Source organism: Pristis pectinata, chromosome 2 (assembly GCF_009764475.1).
Source record: "Pristis pectinata isolate sPriPec2 chromosome 2, sPriPec2.1.pri, whole genome shotgun sequence".
Classification (NCBI taxonomy): domain Eukaryota; kingdom Metazoa; phylum Chordata; class Chondrichthyes; order Rhinopristiformes; family Pristidae; genus Pristis; species Pristis pectinata.
In genome coordinates, this window is record NC_067406.1 from 62721990 (window position 1) to 62740621 (window position 18632).

At 40.1% G+C, this 18632-nt stretch overlaps 1 protein-coding gene across 1 annotated transcript; it reads right to left on the reverse strand.

Moving 5' to 3' along the window:
- Nucleotides 1–107: 107 nt before the first annotated feature.
- On the reverse strand, nucleotides 108–9651 carry rasl11b (RAS-like, family 11, member B). The gene is made up of 4 exons (XM_052036392.1): nucleotides 9288–9651; nucleotides 8841–8897; nucleotides 8650–8726; nucleotides 108–4104 (listed from the first exon to the last, which is right to left on the reverse strand). Exons 1-4 carry the CDS (start codon nucleotides 9400–9402, stop codon nucleotides 3637–3639), a joined length of 717 nt encoding a protein of 238 aa, XP_051892352.1. The 5' UTR covers nucleotides 9403–9651; the 3' UTR covers nucleotides 108–3636.
- Between the last annotated feature and the right edge of the window lie 8981 nt (nucleotides 9652–18632).

Consider the following 18632-nt stretch of genomic DNA (forward strand, 5'->3'; position numbering starts at 1 on the left):
CTGTAATCTTCTGAAGTGTACAATCAGTCCCCAGGTTATGCAAGAGATCCTGAGAACTGTCCATGAGCTGATTTCTCCATAAGTTAGAAACATCTGTTTTCTATAGTAACCCATTATCATGCATACACTTGCTTTCATTTCATTGAATAATCACCCTAACACTACCCATTAAACTACTGGTATACTGTATCCATTCATTAATAAATGCCATGAAAACTTAACATTATTACTACTAACATGAAAAATGCATGGGAGAATTTGTGTAAAGTCAGACTTTTGTAAGTCAGGTCATTCATAACCCAGGTAGCCCCTACACTGACAATCTCAACTTTCATTTTGTACTTTATCACACTTTTGAACCCAAGTTTATAATATAGTTTGAAAGAGCATTAAATGTGAACAAAGAAAATGAGCAATCTCCAAACACAAACATTGCTTTAAGAATTGTTTTCCTCTCATGCCCCACTCAGCTTGTGTGCTATGTCATTAGGTTGCAACATCTGTGATCTTTGCCACTTAGTTGGATTTTTTTTAAAAAAGAGCATGGAAGTCATATTTTAAATTTGTTTCCAGTGGCAGAATCTTCACTGTATATTCTACTATTGTATGTTTTTAAATGGAGATATGAATTCATTCACATTGGCATTACCTTTGATTTTTAAAAAGTAATTTAGCTGCAATTTGTCAATGTTAAAATATCAGTAGGATCTTACCTGGAGTGCAGGGCAACTATGAAGCACAAAGGTGAAATGTTGCTGGAAATTCCATTTGTATGCAAGGTTTTCACTGAAGTTAAAGGATAATCAGAATAATTCCATTGATGTTCCTAGCTCAGTTCTCTGCAACAAGTGTAGCACTTGGAATGAGTGCTAAAATTGTTTACTATAATTTACACAAGACCATATACAGAAATTGCTATTATCTTTTAACTGCATTTTGGTGGTCATATGCTGTCCTTCAGTTTCATCCTAGGGTTGGGGAGGGAAAGAACAAGGAGAGAACACCTATAGATACATAATGGATCATAAGCCAGCTTCCTCAGGATACATATTTCAAGTAATCAAAATGTTAGGAACTCTAGCAGAAACAGGCAGTGAGGGAGATCTGGAATAATCACTCTTGAAACAGCTGTATTCATCAGTACTCATATCAATAAATATTTCTGATAATTTAAAGAAACTGGAGCTCCTGTATTCAATTGTACTTTAATAGTTGACATAAAATGTATTGCTTAGGTAATGCAAATTTCAAGATTAGAAATATTCTTAAACCAACAAGACTTAATCCAGCTATTTATGTAAGCAAATTTAAATTCCAAAGTCTTTATAATTAAGTTTCTTGGGGTATTGTGTTCAGTCCTGAGACCTGGTGGTGTTGGGAGTTTGCACATGTTCCTTGTGCCCACGTTGGGGGCAGGGGATAAACAGTGCTCCAGTTTCCTACCAGATGCCAAAGATTATAGATTGGTGTGTTAGTCCTTTGTAAATTATTCCAAATATGTGAGAGTGATAGAATGGGATGTGTAAATTGATGGTCAGGTGGAACAAAGAGCACCTTGCTGTATGATTTCCATGCTTAATGAAGCAGTTCTTAAGCATCTGAAGTTATAAAAGTGGCTTGGAACATCTGCAAGTTACCTTAGTCATCACAGGACAAGAATAAAGTTAGTTTGTAAATTCAAGTCAGATGTTATTTAAATATAGCAGCCAAATGTGGTTAGCATTTACAGGTTTTTGTGTACTAAATGGTTGGAAAAATGGAATGTAATTTTAACTTTAAGCACATTTAATACACCTTTCAGTGATGTAAAATCAGTTACAAGGGAAATTTATAATATAGCTAATGCATCAGATCCTTCCCCTAATAATTAAATTTATACATCATATAGCTGAGTCATTCACATATTATTTAAAAAATACTACACAAGGAAATGCTGCAATTTGCCTGAACACCCTTTTGTTGGAAGGGAGATGAAACAATAATGGTAAAATAACCTGCCCAACCTTCAAGTGTTCCATGTGAATAACTACTTGTCATTTTATCAAGGCCAAAGAACAAGTAAAACTCATCTCAGAACTTTCAAAGCAGTTTCTATATTTTACACTAGCTTTAAAGTTTAGAACTCTATATACACAAGGTACTCCTGCTTTTAAAAAACCCAAATATCAGAAATAACATACCATTGTGTTCAGTGAAAGACTTCAGGAATGGAATACCATCCTAAAATGGTCAACTTCCATTTGTCTACATTAATTGTACTAAATGGCTAAGAGGCAAAGATATTAAATACTTTACAAAAATCATAATTTTGCCTAAAATGTTCAGTGACATGTATTTTCTTAGACACTTTCAGGTGCACTTAAATATACTTAATTGAGAAGAACAGCTTTTAAATGCAAGAAACAGCACAAGCTCTGGCCTGACTGGAGAAGTAGCAGGTATAAGTGACCCACTATACAAACATGGAATTCAAAAACTACAATTGTTAGGATTAGATATGGTTGAAACACTTGGTCACACAAGTATGCTTGGAACCCAGCTGACATTACAATGATTGGAAGGCAGCAAAACAAACAGCAAATGAGCACACTCTGGCTTGACAAAGGATAAGGTAAACATCCAATTCTGTGAAAGTAAATAAATCTTTCATAAAAAACTAGGACACTGGGTTCAAACTGTTTATTTGTCAACAAGCTGGAAAGTGCATGGCCTTCAGAGAGGAATCCCTGCTGCAGAGATCAAAGAACATGGCTTCTATAAAGTGCATTTAGAAGGAGGTTCCCAAGCCCATTGCACTTAAGACTGTAGGAAAGCTATCCCATTAAGACAGGTCAGATCTCAAAGCTCAGGTGGACAACACCTAGTTTTATTTAACCAACTCCAATTTGAATTCCTGCAATTTCAAAGCTTTGTTTTGGGGGTGGGATGAGATTGCAGGTGCTTCTATCGTACTTCGATCAATATTTTCATATCCTTTCATGATCACTATGGGGGAGGGGACTGAAGCACATCATTTTGAACAGCACCAAATACTACTTCCTACTGGCCAAAATGAAATGGAAACAAAACTATGTGGCCTATGTAGTAGCTTTATTTAAACAAAGCTAGCTCAAAACTTTGAATTCCTGCCATGCATTCCCACTACCCAAAGAGGAACAGGATTACCCTTGCATTCAATGAGGTGAAACAGTATTATAAAACAGAGCAACTGGTGGTACCAAGCAGTCAAACTGATCTATTTTTGATTGATAACAGGGATTAACAGAAAGACTCATTTGAAATAGCTTTGTCCCACCTGGCCATCCATCACTACACATTTTTCAAAATTCACTACAAAAACTGCATTAACAAACCCTACAAGGCATCCAACAGGGAGCTCAGAAGTCAACTTCAGATACTTTAGATCTGCTTCCACCATATTCAATAGAATAGCAGTGATCACTGAAATACCCATTTTCAAAAATCACTAATTGGCAACGATCAAAGATCCAAGTATGGGCAGTCTGTTCCAGGCATGTCACTCAGTTTCTGGTATAACCTTGGCTTTCCAGATCTTTATGCTCAGGTTGATTTGTCACAGTAATTTACAAATCAATGACCAAACACCTCAGATACCAGGATCTTCAGCTGTCAACCTCAGACAGATGTTGCAGTCCTTACTTTTGCAGAAAGAGCTTGCTTGAAACGCCGCCTTAGATCTAGCATGTTTGGTGATTTTGGCCTGGGTATAATAGAAGTTTTTCTTTTTTCAGCATTGCTGCTCATTTGTTGTTTACTAATTTCTTTGCAAAGCACATGAAATGCATTGTACACATCATTATAGTTTTCACTGGCTGAGACCTCATAGAAGGTGCATCCTAGTATGTTTGCTAACTGGAGGCCATGATGAGGTTCCACTTGTTTAGCATGAAGGAGGTCAGCCTTGTTTCCTACAATTATGATAGGAACTCTGTTTTCTGGATGTACACGGCAGACATGTTGATGGAGGTGACTAATCATTTCATAGCTTTTGTAGTCTGTGATTGAATAGACTAACACAATTGCATCAGCCCACTGTATGGATCTGTTAAGCAGCTCGTTGCAGCTCAGACTCTGTCCATTTATCTAGAAACAGAAATAAAATTTGATCAATGCAAATGCTGAAAAGGTTTCATAGCATTGATATTATTCCAAGCAGAAACAGGATAAATGGAGATGTCACCAATTCTATCTAGTTTAAATACTGCAGTGAGAAGTTTATTTTGTAGACAAGGAGTCAAAGGTCAAATACAAAAGCTATCCTAATATGTGCCATGTTGCATTTCTAGATCATTTGGTTTTGTCTGAACTACATAATGGTTTTACTATTGCAGAGCTGTGTTGATTCAGCTGTATAGTTCAGAAGCACAAAAAGTGTCAAACTTCAGCAAGAAATCAAAGGGGCAGTCTGATTAAAGTAGCACTTGTATTTGCAGGAAACAGATTGACTAGACAGTACCATTTCACTGTTTATAACTCAAATACAGGGTAGTGGACAAAGTTACAAATTCAACCAATATGACTGAATGCAATATTCAGTTTTATCATTTGAATGATCAAGCTCAGGATAACTCCTGGGATTTTTATTTTAAACATGCAGTGTGGCTTAAAATAGCAAATAGCCAAAAATCTGTAATCACAGCAGGTAGTCATAAAGTCCAGTTCATTAATTTATTCTCATTTTAGTTAAAATTCTGAGTCATCATCTAAATGGCATTCCAAGTATGAAGGGCCTCCCACAGTTTCTTCATAGCTCAGTATCAAAGCGTGGTTTCCCTGGCTTGGAATGAAGGCTGGAACAGATCTCAGTGGGAGAAAAATGGAATAGCACAAAAGCACCTGGGAGGTAGTAAAAAAGATCACTGGGGGCAGCTTTACAGAGGTTAATGAAAAAGTTCACAGTAGGAAGCAACCCACAATGGAGTGTTAACCAGAGGCATTTGGAAGACAAACTAGTTGAATATGAGTATTAATCAGCAAATCAATATCAGTTAATCAATATACAGGAATTAAAGTTGTAATCACTGGTTTCTTGGAATATTTGCTAAATATGCATCATCCAAACATACACAAAAACTAGCCCTAATGGACACACCAAAACCTGCATGTTGTATTCAACTGAGGAGAATTTTGACTCTCATGGCAGGGTCTTTTTACAAGTGCAGTGTTTTAGTGAACAATTTCCACATCCCAGTTGAGCATTTTACCTCTATTCTGCTCCAATTTTCACACAAGTAAAATTACTTCAAGATTACTTTAAGTGTCAAGTAAAAACAACTGTTCCCAAAATTTTGACTTTTGAAATGGCAGATGGGTTTGAAGGGATCCATCTGAACTGCTGCAGTCAAAACCCTGGAAAAGAGGCAACCGTGGCACCACCTCCACTCCTCTACATTATACAAAACTGCTCTTAATTCACTGGTGCAAAGAAATTCCAGGCTTTTCCAAAGACTAATTCTTCATCACATGTACTCAAGTAATCACCTTACTGGAATACCATAAAGAGGTTCAGAATGTCAGATCCTGTTTTTCTGCTCTGGATTTAACTGTAGTAAGATAAAGAACAGACTTGACATGTGTCCAGCAGCTTACCACAGAGTGCAGATTAATGGACCGTGAAACTGCAGAACTTCTCAATTCAGGCAACAGAAGTGTTACAGTGTGTTGGGAATCTGCTAAAGCACACCAACTGGTTCAGCAGCTAGCCAGACCCATTGCCTTCTGTTGCCTGCTCACAACAAAACTTTACCCAGATTTTTTTTAAAAAATCACTAGCAACAGTTAGGAGTCATGCTGTACAATGATTATTCAGTGTGCTAGGATGAGAATGGTCAGGAAAATGAATGGATTCTTGCTGAACAGCAAATTATCTCCCTCAAATCAGTTTTCAGTCCTTTCCTTGACAAGCCTTGCTCTTCCATCCATACAAACTATGCCTCTAGCCTTAATGTTAGAGTCATCAATGTTGTGGTGCCACATCCCAAATCTGTGCTCATCATTCCCAGAGTATCTCAGTTACTTTCCATCCCTGCCAAAATACCAAAAAGGTTCAAAGTTAATTATGGCCAAAGTAACTTTGATGAAGGCAACCTATCCTTTTTCATTCTCCTTAATCCATCTGCAGCCTCAGACTATGCATCTCCAAAACATTATCTAGGCAGGCGAGGCTCCCCTCTTCTGTTCCTTCTCATCCACTCATTTGTATCATGATTCATCAGCATTCCATCTCCCTTGGGTCTGTCCTTGGCCCCTTTTTATCTGCACTACCCCATTCTGTAGGCACACTGAAGAAACCTAGCTGTCCCACATCTACCTCACTCCTCTATCTGTAGATCTGACAACACTAATGGACAAGCAGAAGTTTCTTTCAACTTAATGTTGGAGGGCCAAACCATAATCCTTGGTCACAGCCACAATTTCTAAACAATGGATGTCAACTCCCTCTCCCTGGAAAATGCCAAAGACTTCACCAGACTATTTACACCCTATTCCATCAGACCTTAGGTTGAGCTAACCAGACTTGGGGACCATCACCAGGATCACCCATTTCCAAACTAACATTGTTCAGTTGTATTTCAGCTCTTCTGCTACTGAAACTGATCCAAGCTACTGTTATCCTTAGATTTGATTACTCTGGTACAGCCTTCCAAATGAGGTCAAAGCCTGTTACTTATATCCTAAAAAAACACTAAGTCTCATTCAACCTTTACATGTGCCAAATCACTGATACTGACTCCCAGTTAAGCAATGCCTTATTTTGAAATTCTCATCCAAATCCCTCATACTTTTATTCCCCTAATCCTCCAGACCCACCTTCAAGAAAATTTACATGTCTTAATGCTGGCCTTGCTCTTCAAATGTAATCATTTCACACAGCTTTCATCAGCCAAGGCTCCAAGCCCCAAAGTTCCCATCTTAACATTCTCCCATTTCTTTCCTTCTCCAAGCTTTGGTCATCTGCCCCATCGTCTCTTTGCATGGATTGATAGCCACATATATTGGTAGCTTAAATGAAGCACGTTGGTTGGTTTTGCTAAGAAGCTAATAGGAATAAAAGTTACAGTATTCATTTTTAGGGGTTAGACTTTGAGGCCCAAATTCAACTCCATTATTTCATGGCAAAGGGGTCAGTTTGGTTAATAAAACAATGCCAAACAGAAACCTGCAAACCCATCAAATGTTCTTTCCATGATGTGCCACAACCTGCCTTCCAAGCTGTTTTGTTTCTATTTTAAGTTCTGACACTGATTATCCAGCCTAGCTTCCAAGGAAAAGATAAACCATGATAGTTTTTCTTCCCATCTTCTACCTTGATAGTTTTCTTCCTTTCCACACTCTTCCTCAAGCCAGTGTCATAAGTAGCCTTTTACGAGCACTGGTCATGAACAAACTTTTGTATCATGTATCCGCATGCACCCTTACCCTAGGATCATCAACAATTCACTAATTCTATTATTTTTCTAACCTTCATTCCCTGATCACTGCCTTGGCTGATCTTGAATTTCGTTCATCTTCACTGTTTTTATCAAAATATTAGAGATTATAGAATGCTCCAGTCAGTGGGATCCAGGTGTCCTTACACACAAAATTAGTATGCAGATACAGCAGGTAATTGGAGATTAAATCTTGTGTAGCAGACATAGTATAAAAGTAAAAATTTTGTTACAGTTGTACAGAGCACCAGACCACACTTCAGGTACTGTACAGTTTTGATCTCCTTATTAGAGGAAGGATACATTTACATCAGTAACACATCAGACAATTCACTAGGTTGACTCCCAGTTATCAGGAAGGGCTCAACAGGCTGAGTCTATGCTCATTGGATGTAGAAGGATGAGTAATGCTATGGAAACAAGATTTTGAACGACTTGATAAGGTAAATGCCAATTATGTTTCCCTTCACAGGGTAGGCTAGAATTGAGGAGCATACTGGTTCAGAATAAGGGTTCACCCATTTAAATTTCTTCCCTTGTGATCCTTGGAAATAAAAAAGTTGCAGATACTGCAAATCTGAAATGAAAACAAAGTGCCAGAAACATCAAGTCAGGCAGCATCTGTGGATTATTAGTGTTTCAAGTCTAAGCCCTTCATCTGTTGAAGAGTCTCAAACCTCAAACATGAGCTCCATTTCTTTCCACAGATGTTGCCCAAGCTGCTGAATGTTTCCAGCATTTTCTGTTTTATTTCATGAATCTGGAACTTTCTAACTGTGCAAGTCAAGTCACTCAACATGTTTTAAGGTTGCAGATTTTTTGAATATGATTCAAAGATCAGGCAGGAAAGTGATGAGCCAAGATCATAAGCCATGATCTTAAGTGACATAACAGGCTCAAGAGCCACAGGGTCTACTGCTGCTCCTATTCCTGTGTTCTCAAAGTACAATCTGGGGAGGGGAAGAACCACCTGCACATTCAGTCCCAACATTGCTACAAAGCAAACAGCAAATCTTCTAGACAATAGAGACAGTTTTTGAATTAAACAAAACTATCCTGAATATTCCCATGTTCATATTGGTGGAAGTAACACTGGTTTAATTCTCCTCACTACAAGGTTTCACTCATGTGATATACACTAGAGGTGGGGAGAGAAGGGGTGGAGAAAGGAGGCAGAAACACCATTCAGAAATCTCACCTGAACACCTGGTGTGTCTTGAACTTGAAGTGCAAGTTGCTCTCGATCTACTTGTACTTGTCTGGAATATAATGTACCTGAAATATTATCAGCAAATGGAGAATTGTTTAATTTTCGACTGAACGGTAGAGTTGATGCAGACTAAGTGAAGCTACCCGGTGCCGTAGATCATCCTTAAAATGGGCACTTACCCGCATTTCTTTCGTAGTCGCCAATAAACCTTCTGGTTAAAAACCGCACCACCAAAGCTGAGGAAGAAATAAGTGGGATTGTGAAGTTGCGTGTCAACCCAGACGTGGATTCTTCCCCACATCCCCCTCCCGCTCCAAGTAATGCATTTCACAGTGGACGGGGAGACGCAGAGCTCCAGTAAAGAATTTCTCTCCAGACCACTATTCCCCAGAGCAAAATAACTCCGATTTTCTCCATTTGTCAAAACTCCTCCTCTGCCGCGTGGGGGACACGGCCTTGGCTGCAGCCGGCGTCGGAGGCTCTCTGCAAAACACACATCAAAGCCCGGCGAACCAACCTGCTGACCCGCAGCTCAGCTCCCTGGGCTCAGAGCCACAACCCACCACACCGACCGGCGCCTGCAGCTGACCCGCCGGGTTAAGGCTCGTCCAGCCCAACTTCCTCACCCGTTTTGCCCACGGCGCTGCCGCCGATCACCGCGATCTTGATCACCCGGTTGCTGGGCGTATATTCCGCAGGTCCATACTCCTGGATCGTCGACATGTTCTGGACCAGGCGCATATCAAAGCGGTAGCGACGGGAAGCTGGCGGGCAACAAAGTGGGGTGGGGGGGGGGGGGGGAAAGAGAAGAAACAAGTCAGGAGCGAAGACGGTGGTGAGAAGCTGAGAGAAGAACCCCCGGAGCCGTGGTCCCGCGATCCGGAACCTGGGCGCAAGACGGTCCTGCGATCTGGACCCGCGCCACAACACGCTCCCGCGGACTGAAGCGGCGGCTCCCGCTCTGCCGCCTTTTATAGCCAACCTGTGCGCGGCCTCTGATTGGTCACCGGTGATCGCGCCGATTGGATGCTTGCAGGAGGACGTCATCTTACCTGCGAGCCCTGGATCTCGCGCACCGCCGGGCAGCCGCGAGCCGTGCCTGCGGCCGGGGGCAGTGCGCGCACCTTCGCTGGGTGGCAGCCGGCCCGGCACCCCCTATCCTTACAGAAAGAGTCGGAAATACTCGGCAGGTGTGATGATATGCGATGCGGCCTGACCTGCTGAGTATTTCCAGCATTTTCTGTTTTTATTTTAGATTGCTGGCATCTGCAGTTTAAAAAAAAATTCATCCCCTATCACTGTTGTGCTTGGTTTCTTCAAGTGGACTCGTGGGAGCAACCATAGTTTTCTATTCAGTCAGATTAAATTTTCAACATTTCACTGACAAGGAAAACTAAGCAACGCGAATGAACGCGTATTACTTTTGTGATTTTTTTTAAACAGTAGCACGTTTCTATACTTTCTTTGTTCAATGCCCAGGCAACTCATTCTGTGCAAAGAAACCACGGTAGTTTAATAAAAGTGTTCAGTTCTCCCCAATCGTTTGCATGTAATTTTAACTTGCTAAATGACCTCAGAAGTATCAAGCTTGAAGATAAAGGTGTCACGTCTGTAAAGAAGGAAGCCAGTTGGCCCTTCGAGTCCAAGCCGGCTCCCTGTTGAAGAATTCACCAGTCTCATTTCCCCCGCTACATCCCGGAAGGTTTATTTTCCTCATGTTCCAATCTGATTTCCTTTTGAAATCATTGATTATCTTTGCTTCTAATAACCTCCTAGGCAGTAAGGTCCAGCTCATTACCACTGGCTGCGTAAACGATTGTTCTCCCTCACGTCCTATTGTATCTCTTGCCCCAGTCACTGCATACTCTGGCCCTTTTCTTTGTTTTAATTTATCTAAATGGGTCACACTGCCATCTAATCTCCATTCAACCTATTTTGCTCAAGAAGAACAAACTCAGTTTCTCCAGCTAAAGAGTAAAGTTAAAATACTTCAACCCTGGAACTATTTAGGTAAGTCTCTTCTGCACTTACTTGAGGAGTTCTGGTCATCGCATTCTTAAAATGCGATGACCAGAACTGGATCAATCTAACATGACCTAACCAGAGCTTTATAAAGGTTCAGCATTACTTTTCTACTTCTGCATTCAATATTTATAAAGCCCAGGATCCCACATGCCTTGCCTGTTACTCTTTCACCACATCTTGCCACCTTCAAATATCTGTACACATAAACCCTCAGGTCCTTTTCTTGTATATGTTAGGACTGTGTTTTAATGAAGTCAATGTTGCCTCACCACATTCGTTCTGTAAGAATGCATCACCTCACACTTCTCTGTGTTGAATTCCATCTACCACATGTCTGCCCTTTCTGTCTGCTATCCATGTCCAATTGCAGCTGTATGGTATATTCACCATATTTCCAAGATTGGTAATATTGACAAATTTTGAAATTTTACATCCCAATATCCAAGGCATTTATATATCTCAATAAAAGCAGTGGTCCTAGCAGACTCTTGGGGAGTACCACTGTTTACAATCCTCCAGTCAGTAAACATTTACCTCAGCTCACTGCTTTGTGTCTTTATGCAGGCTGACAATGACTCTCCTAGTCCACAATGTTAATCAATCTTTTATGAAGAACTCAAACATGGTCCATTTAGACCACATCCACTGCATTCGCTTCATCGGCCTTCTCTGGTGGTACTTCTAAAAATTCAGTTGGGTTACTCAAATACAATCTGTCCTTTGCAGATCTGTGTTAGTTCCCCTTCATTATGTCCTCTGAAAGCATCTGTTAATCTTTTCCCTGATTATTGTTTCTCAGACATCATTCACCGCTGCTCTTACACTGTAGTTAATAGGGATGTTTTTGCACCCTTTCTTCAATAAAGGTATCGCAGTTGAAACTTCCCAAAATTCTGGTACCTCCCCTTGTATGTTGGGAAGGCTGGAAAATTAAGGCTTTCCAATACCTCTACTCCACTTCTCTGAGCAACCTGGGATGCAAGCCATCTGGTCCAGGTAACTAATCCAGTCTAAGCAGTACATCTTGCCCACCAATTCTCACCCATCTATTGTCTTTACCAGCTTTTGATCAGCTTTCGTTTCTTGGTTGATTGCTATTAAAAAGTACTCAATTAAATATTCTAGCCTTACTCCAAACCTCTAAAATTAATCAGTTTCTTTGCTCACCCCCCCCCCCCCCCGCCCTTACTTCCTTCTTACAATTTACATGCCAATAGAAGATTCTGGTGTTCTTATTCTCATACTTTGTCTCATTTTCCTGTTCATTTCCCTTCACACTCTGTTGTATTAATGCAACTTACTAAATCTCCAAAGCATGATGGCTTACTAAGTCTCCAAAGCATGATGGCACATGTGTCCAGAAAACATCTTCTGAGAATTATCAAGTCATTAACAAGTGTGAACATCAATTATGCTACAATTTTGTTATTTAAACATTTATCAGAATGTCCTTAGTGGCTTTTAATTAAGGGAAACTTAAAAATTGGCAGTGAGGTGTGCTTTAGCTTTAATAACCTATTGGAAGGTCTGTTTCTCGCTTTGTATAAAGAATATCCTTTTTTTAAACATTACTTTGGAATGGTAGCTCTTTCTGCTTTTATCTCTTCTTAAAGTAATTCTTCAACCTTACTCTTTCCACATGGCAGGAGCATTCAAGGTCAGCAAGTGGAAGCTGTAAATCCTGGGACTGAGCCTCCCTTTTTACCAGTGCCTGTATCAAGAACCAGCACTAAGCCCCTCATTAGTCTCAGCCAACTCCATTAGCAGTTTGCATAGTTCTGATGTCCAACACCAGATTCTCAAGAAGGCTGAATGGCCTTCTTTTGTGTCCTAATAAGTAAATAATTACACAATGTCCAGTTCCATTCACAATGCCTCAGCTAAGAAAGCAATCCATGCATGCAAGACTGAGACAGCATACAGACATATAAGAACATGAGTACATGTTACATGATTGGCAGACAATACCCATCTCCAACAAGTGACAGATTAACCACTTCCTCTTGTTGGTCAACAGCATTACTGTTACCAAATACCCCACCATCAGCATCTGGGAGATCACCATCGACTAGAAGCTTAACTGGATCAGCATCATAAATACAGAAGCTAAAAGAGGATGGATTTTCTGCATTAAATGACTCTTCTCCTGTCTGTCCCCGAGCAGAGCAGTTACTTCCAGTATCTGAGTCAAATTCTATCAATCAATAATCCTAAAACAGATTATCTGGCCATTGTCACATTGCTTGTGGGTGTTTACTGTGCAGAAATTGGCTAGTGCATCTTTATAATTCAAGAAGCAATTCACTGGCAGCACAATGTTTTTGTATGTCCTGAAAGGGACCTATAATGTGCTACATAAATGTAGATCATACTTATTTTTCCTCTTGTCAGACAGTTTCTTCTAATTTTTGTAGGTAGAGGGATAAATAATGTTTATCCCTCTACCTACAAGACCTTTGCTTTTCTTCAAATAGTTTATGGAATCTTTTAAGGCTATCTGAGAAGTCAGATGGTTCCTCTCTTTCCCCCGTGATGTTAAGGAGAGACGCATGGTATTTTGGTGCCAGTTTTTCATTTTTATGGTTCTTTTCTTGCTTAATTTACTTTTTCTCTTGACTCATGCTGGCTGTGGTTCCACTGGTGCCAACTGGCCTCCAATATGTTGATCAAGAGATCATTCATAATGTATGAGTTGAGAAAGTGGGTTAATCCCTCTCTAGTCTGTTTAGCTCAGCTTTTTACTAGACAATTTATTTATCTGGGTGGTGGGTTTTCTGTCAGTTCTGTTGTGATAAATATGTTTATGAAAGGGAAATATCACAACACATATTAAACTAAACAGCTGATAACAGATTGGACAGACTGAAATTTATAGAGGTTGTTTATCCTGAAGAAGTATAGTACTGTGATAGTCTTTCATCACAGGGCTTTTCTGCACCACAGACGTAACAGGAAATCACCAGTGGTTTCCCACGCACCACACTCCTCCACAAACCAAAAGAGAACAATCCAAGGACACAAACATTAGCTGCCAAATAGCCACCAAATGGATGGAGAGAAGAGGAATACCTTTTGTTTTTATCTAACTCAACTCTTTGACTGCAATTGATTGTTTGCATCATAGGTACTAATCAATGTACACGAGCAGATCGACATTGCAGCGACAAAAATACTGACGGTAGTTAGCTCTTAGCTAAGATTCAAATGTTCACATGAAAGGGAACTTAAAACTTCTATTTCCACTGGCTCTGTTACTTTGGTAAAAGATTACCTTGTCAAGGAAGTATCATGCTACATGTCTAAATCTGATTCAAGGGTGTTCTTGTACACAAATTGTACATCAACTTTGTTTCAGTGCAAAATTAAGATTGCTTTGTCCTGATATAAATTTATGCTAGAATTACAAATCTGATTCCTCTCACCAAACTCATAATTTTCATTTCTTTTTCTGCAACTTTCTATTTTTTTTGCTATTTCTACATAACTTATTGATCTTGATATTCACAGTGTAAACCCTTGCAGATCTTTCTGAGAGGCTCAGAATTTTGAAGGAGACGTGACCTACCATTTTTACATTCCACTTAAGTCCTCCTTAAGTTCTATTGTAAGTAAACTTGCGGCCATGGAGAGTTTAGGCATGAATATTGACGATAAATTAATTTTCTTTACTTTTAATTTTTCTTGTCGTTTGAACTCTTCACTAAATGGAAACTTTCGTTTCATTTTTTTTCTTTTGAACCAAATGAAAACATTGACAGTAGGTCACAATGAACTAAAGTGTACTTGTTTCTAGATTAACATGTCACAATGGCTGTACTCCGTTAGGAATAAATTGAGGCTTGATTAAAAATAAATAACAATTGATTCACTCAACAAGTTGAACCATTGAGCAGCAGACAATCCAGATTTGGACAGTCCCAGGTTCAATTGCAGAGTTATACAGAATTAGCTGATAGTGTGACAGTTGGAGCTCTACAATTTGTCCACGTGCCCTGAATTAGCAAGCAGAAAACTGTCCAAGATTTCTACTACACTTCACTCTACAATTCTTCAATTTGAATTGAACATTTATTCCTTGGAGCGTAGGAGACTGAGAGGTGATCTTATAGAACTGTGTAAAATAATGAGGGGCATAAATAGGGTGAATGCACACAGTCTTTTTCTCAGGGTTGAGGAATCAAGAACTAGAGGACATCAGTTTAAGGTGAGCGGGGAAAGATTTAATAGGAACCTGAGGGGCAACTTTTTTTACACAAAGGGTGGTATGTATGTGGAATGAGCTGCCAGAGGAAGTGGTTGAGGCAGGTACAAAAACAAGTTTTAAAATACAGTTGGATAGATACATGGATAGGAAAGGTTTAGAAAGTTATGGGCCAAATGCTGGCAAATGGGACTAGCTTGGATGGGCATCTTGGTCAGCATGGACCAGTTGAGCCAAAAGGCCTGTTTCCATGTTGTATGACTCTATGACTCCATGACATGCATAGACTCTGGACAAGGACAGAACAAGACAAAACAACAACATCCTTTGTGGTTGAACAGTCCAGCAATATTTCCAAGGCTCGCATATGTGTAATATATGCTTGGTTTAGGGTGACAAACATACATGAAGCCATTTTCCTGCAACCATTCAAAACTTTTGGAAAAAGGAGAAAAAACTGACAAGATAAGTGTGCTATGAAGAGCAAAAGATATTTTTCAAGACCGAAGTTTATCTTTGAAAGGGTTTTCACAAAGCCGTACCAAAAAGCAGAGACTCAATATCAAGAGGCATAGACAAAAAAGAACAGAGTAGTGATTCTAATCCATTCTATTATTGGTTGCATTTGATTAAAATATTATCTCTGGGTTTAGATGACCTTGGAAAGGATATAAAAGGTTTGTAAAATCTAAAGGGAATACACAAAGGTTATGACAGTGATTACAAAAATTACTTGTGAGGAAAGATTAGGGAAAGTTAACACACTGTATTAAAATAATAAGAGGCGATGTGATAATGATATTTAAAATATGAGGTAAGCAATAATAAATAATTTCTCCTTGTCAATGATTCAGTTACTAGGGGCATGCATTTAAGATTATGGGTGAAAGAATGGAGAAGTTGGAAGATTTTTTTTTACAGAAAAGAGCTTTCAGCCAGACATGGAATCAATGGTTGAACCAGAAATCACAATGGCTTTTGAAAGGGAAGTGGAAATTTAATTGAAAAATAATAATTGCAAAGGATTTAGAAGAGTGACAGGGGAATGGGCACATGTGGCTAACACTTACAGAGCACTGTTTCGCTTATCTTCATGCCCTGTATTTGATATCCACCTTTAGAATCAGAATCAGGTTTATTATCACTGACATAAGTTGTGAAATTTATTGTTTTGCAGCAGCAGTACAGTACAAGACATAAAAATTACTATAAGTTACAACTAAATAAATAAATAGTGCTAAAGGGGAATAATGAAGTAGTGTTCATGGACTGTTCAGAAATCTGATGGCAGAGGGGAAGAAGCTGTTCCTGAAGGATTGAGTGTGGGTCTTCAGGCTCCTGTACCTCCTCCCTGATGGTAGTAATGAGAAGAAGGCATGTCCTGGATGGTGAGGGTCCTTAATGGTGGATGCCACCTTCTAGAGACACCACCTCTTCAAGATGTCCTTGATAGCGGGGAGGGTTGCGCCCATGATGGAGCTGGATGAGTCTACAACCCTCTGCAGCCTCTTTCGATCCTGCACATTGGAGCCTCCATACCAAGTGGCGATACAACCAGCTAGAATGCTCTCCACTGGACATCTGCAGAAATTTGTAAGAGCCTTTGGTGACATACCAAATCTCCTTAAACTCCTAATGAAGTAGAGCCACTGGCATGGCTTCTTCACGATTGCATCAATGTGTTGGGCCCAGGATAGATCCTCTGAGATGTTGACGCCCAGGAACTTGAAGCTGCTCACCCTTTCCACTGCTGATCCCTCAATGAAGACTGGTGTATGTTCTCCCTACTTCCACTTCCTGAAATCCACAATCAGTTCCTTGGTCTTGCTGACGCTGAGTGTGAGGTTGTTGTTGCGACACCACTCAGCCAACCGATCCATCTCACTCCTGTATGCTTCCTTGTCACCATTTGAAATTCTGCCAACAACAGTGGTGTCAGCGGCGAATTTATAGATGGCGCTTGAGCTGTGCCTAGCCATGCAGTCATGAGTGTAGAGAGAGTAGAGCAGTGGACAGTGGGCCCACTGGACCTTAGGCCACTGAACTTGAATCCAAAAGCCAAAGCGAGTCCAGATTTTCAGTGACAACTGATAAAGCCATACCAAAAAAGCAACAGGAATCAGTGCTTAATAAAAGAAGCACAGATCGGAAAAGAACAAAGAAGGGCAGCCTACGCAGAGCTGGTAACTCCCCACTGTTTCAACACTGCTGCCTTCTTTGACATAGTATCCACAAAGCAATGGAGAGTGCGACTTAATGTCAATGACAAAGGGAGTAAGTCTTCAATCAATAAGCAGGATGCATTCCCTCTGTGCTGTGAAATTCTATGTAATAAAGTTACTAGATAACTTGAGCTTAAATCAACAAAGATACCACAATTCCTCACTGTACTGATGCCTATAATATATTCCTGCCTACACTGCTAAAGTATTGCAATTTCAATGACTTTCAATATAACTCTAATTTTGTAATGATGGCAGAATTAAAAATGTACTGTTCTATGAATTTAAGATTACAATGGAGAAGGATGGATTTGATTTTATATCTGATTTACATCCGGCCAACTTAACAGATAAAATCAGAAAAATCTTGCAGGGGTCTTGCATCCTCCTTCGCACACAAGCTGGCCCTTTGTCCAAGGACAGCATAGCACCACTGGGAATTCTGAATCTAGGCAGAAGTTGGGTCTTGACTCTCATTAACACTAGTCAGTTGAATTTCCAGCTCACTTATGTGGCTTCAGGAGTAAATACTCCATTGGAAATGTTGCCTGTTCCTGGACAGGACGTCTTCAGTCAATTCATGCAATGGGAAGGGGCAAAGTATGTCCAATCCTTCCAAATTTTGGTGTGAATGTTTCTGCGGAAGAAACTGTAAAGGTTTAAGGAAAAAACAACTTTGGCACAGGGCAGCTTTGTGTTGCTACATGCAGTTTCAATTGGCCATCACATAACTGCACTAAAGAGCTCAAGGACATAACTCATCCAAATGGCACAAAGGCAAAACAAATATTTTCTCTGTTTGACTGCACAATGGTCCAGGGGTTAGAAACTAGGACCCAAAGAGAGAAACACAGAGGAAAAAAAAATATTTGAAAAGATTTGTGTAAAATTAGAAAGAAATTCATTGAGTGATAGAGAGATACAGTGTGGAAGCAGGCCCTTCAACCCATCAAGTCTGCACCAGTCATCAATCACCCACTTTACACTAATCTTATATTTTTTTGTTCCCTCCACCTTCGCATCAACTCTCTCTGAATTCCACGACTCACCTACACACTTGGGGCAACTTACAATCACCAATTAACCTGCCAATAAACACATCTTTTGAGATGTGGAAGGAAACCAGAGCACCCAGAGGAAACCCATGTGGTCAGACAGAAACCCCAAGTCAGGACTGAACCCAGATCCTTGTCACTGTGAGGCAGCAGCTCTATCGGCTACACCACTGAGCACCCCCCCCCCCCACCACCCCCACATTTCCCTGAAAAGAGGCAGACTTCATAGCAATAATATCTTCTTTGCACCAAAATAGTAGCAACCAGCTCAGGACTCCTTAGAGCCAGTTCATAAAAGACAAACAGAAGAGGTTAGTCCTTCTGCAGAAAAAACAAAAGAGCTTGCTCAGGACAGCACAGGTAGGCAACCACTCATGAGTTGTAGCAGGCGTAACACCAACCATGCCAGGGGAGTCAACGTGGAAAACCGAACAGCTTCCTGAGGGGAAGAGGAGTAATGGGACACCT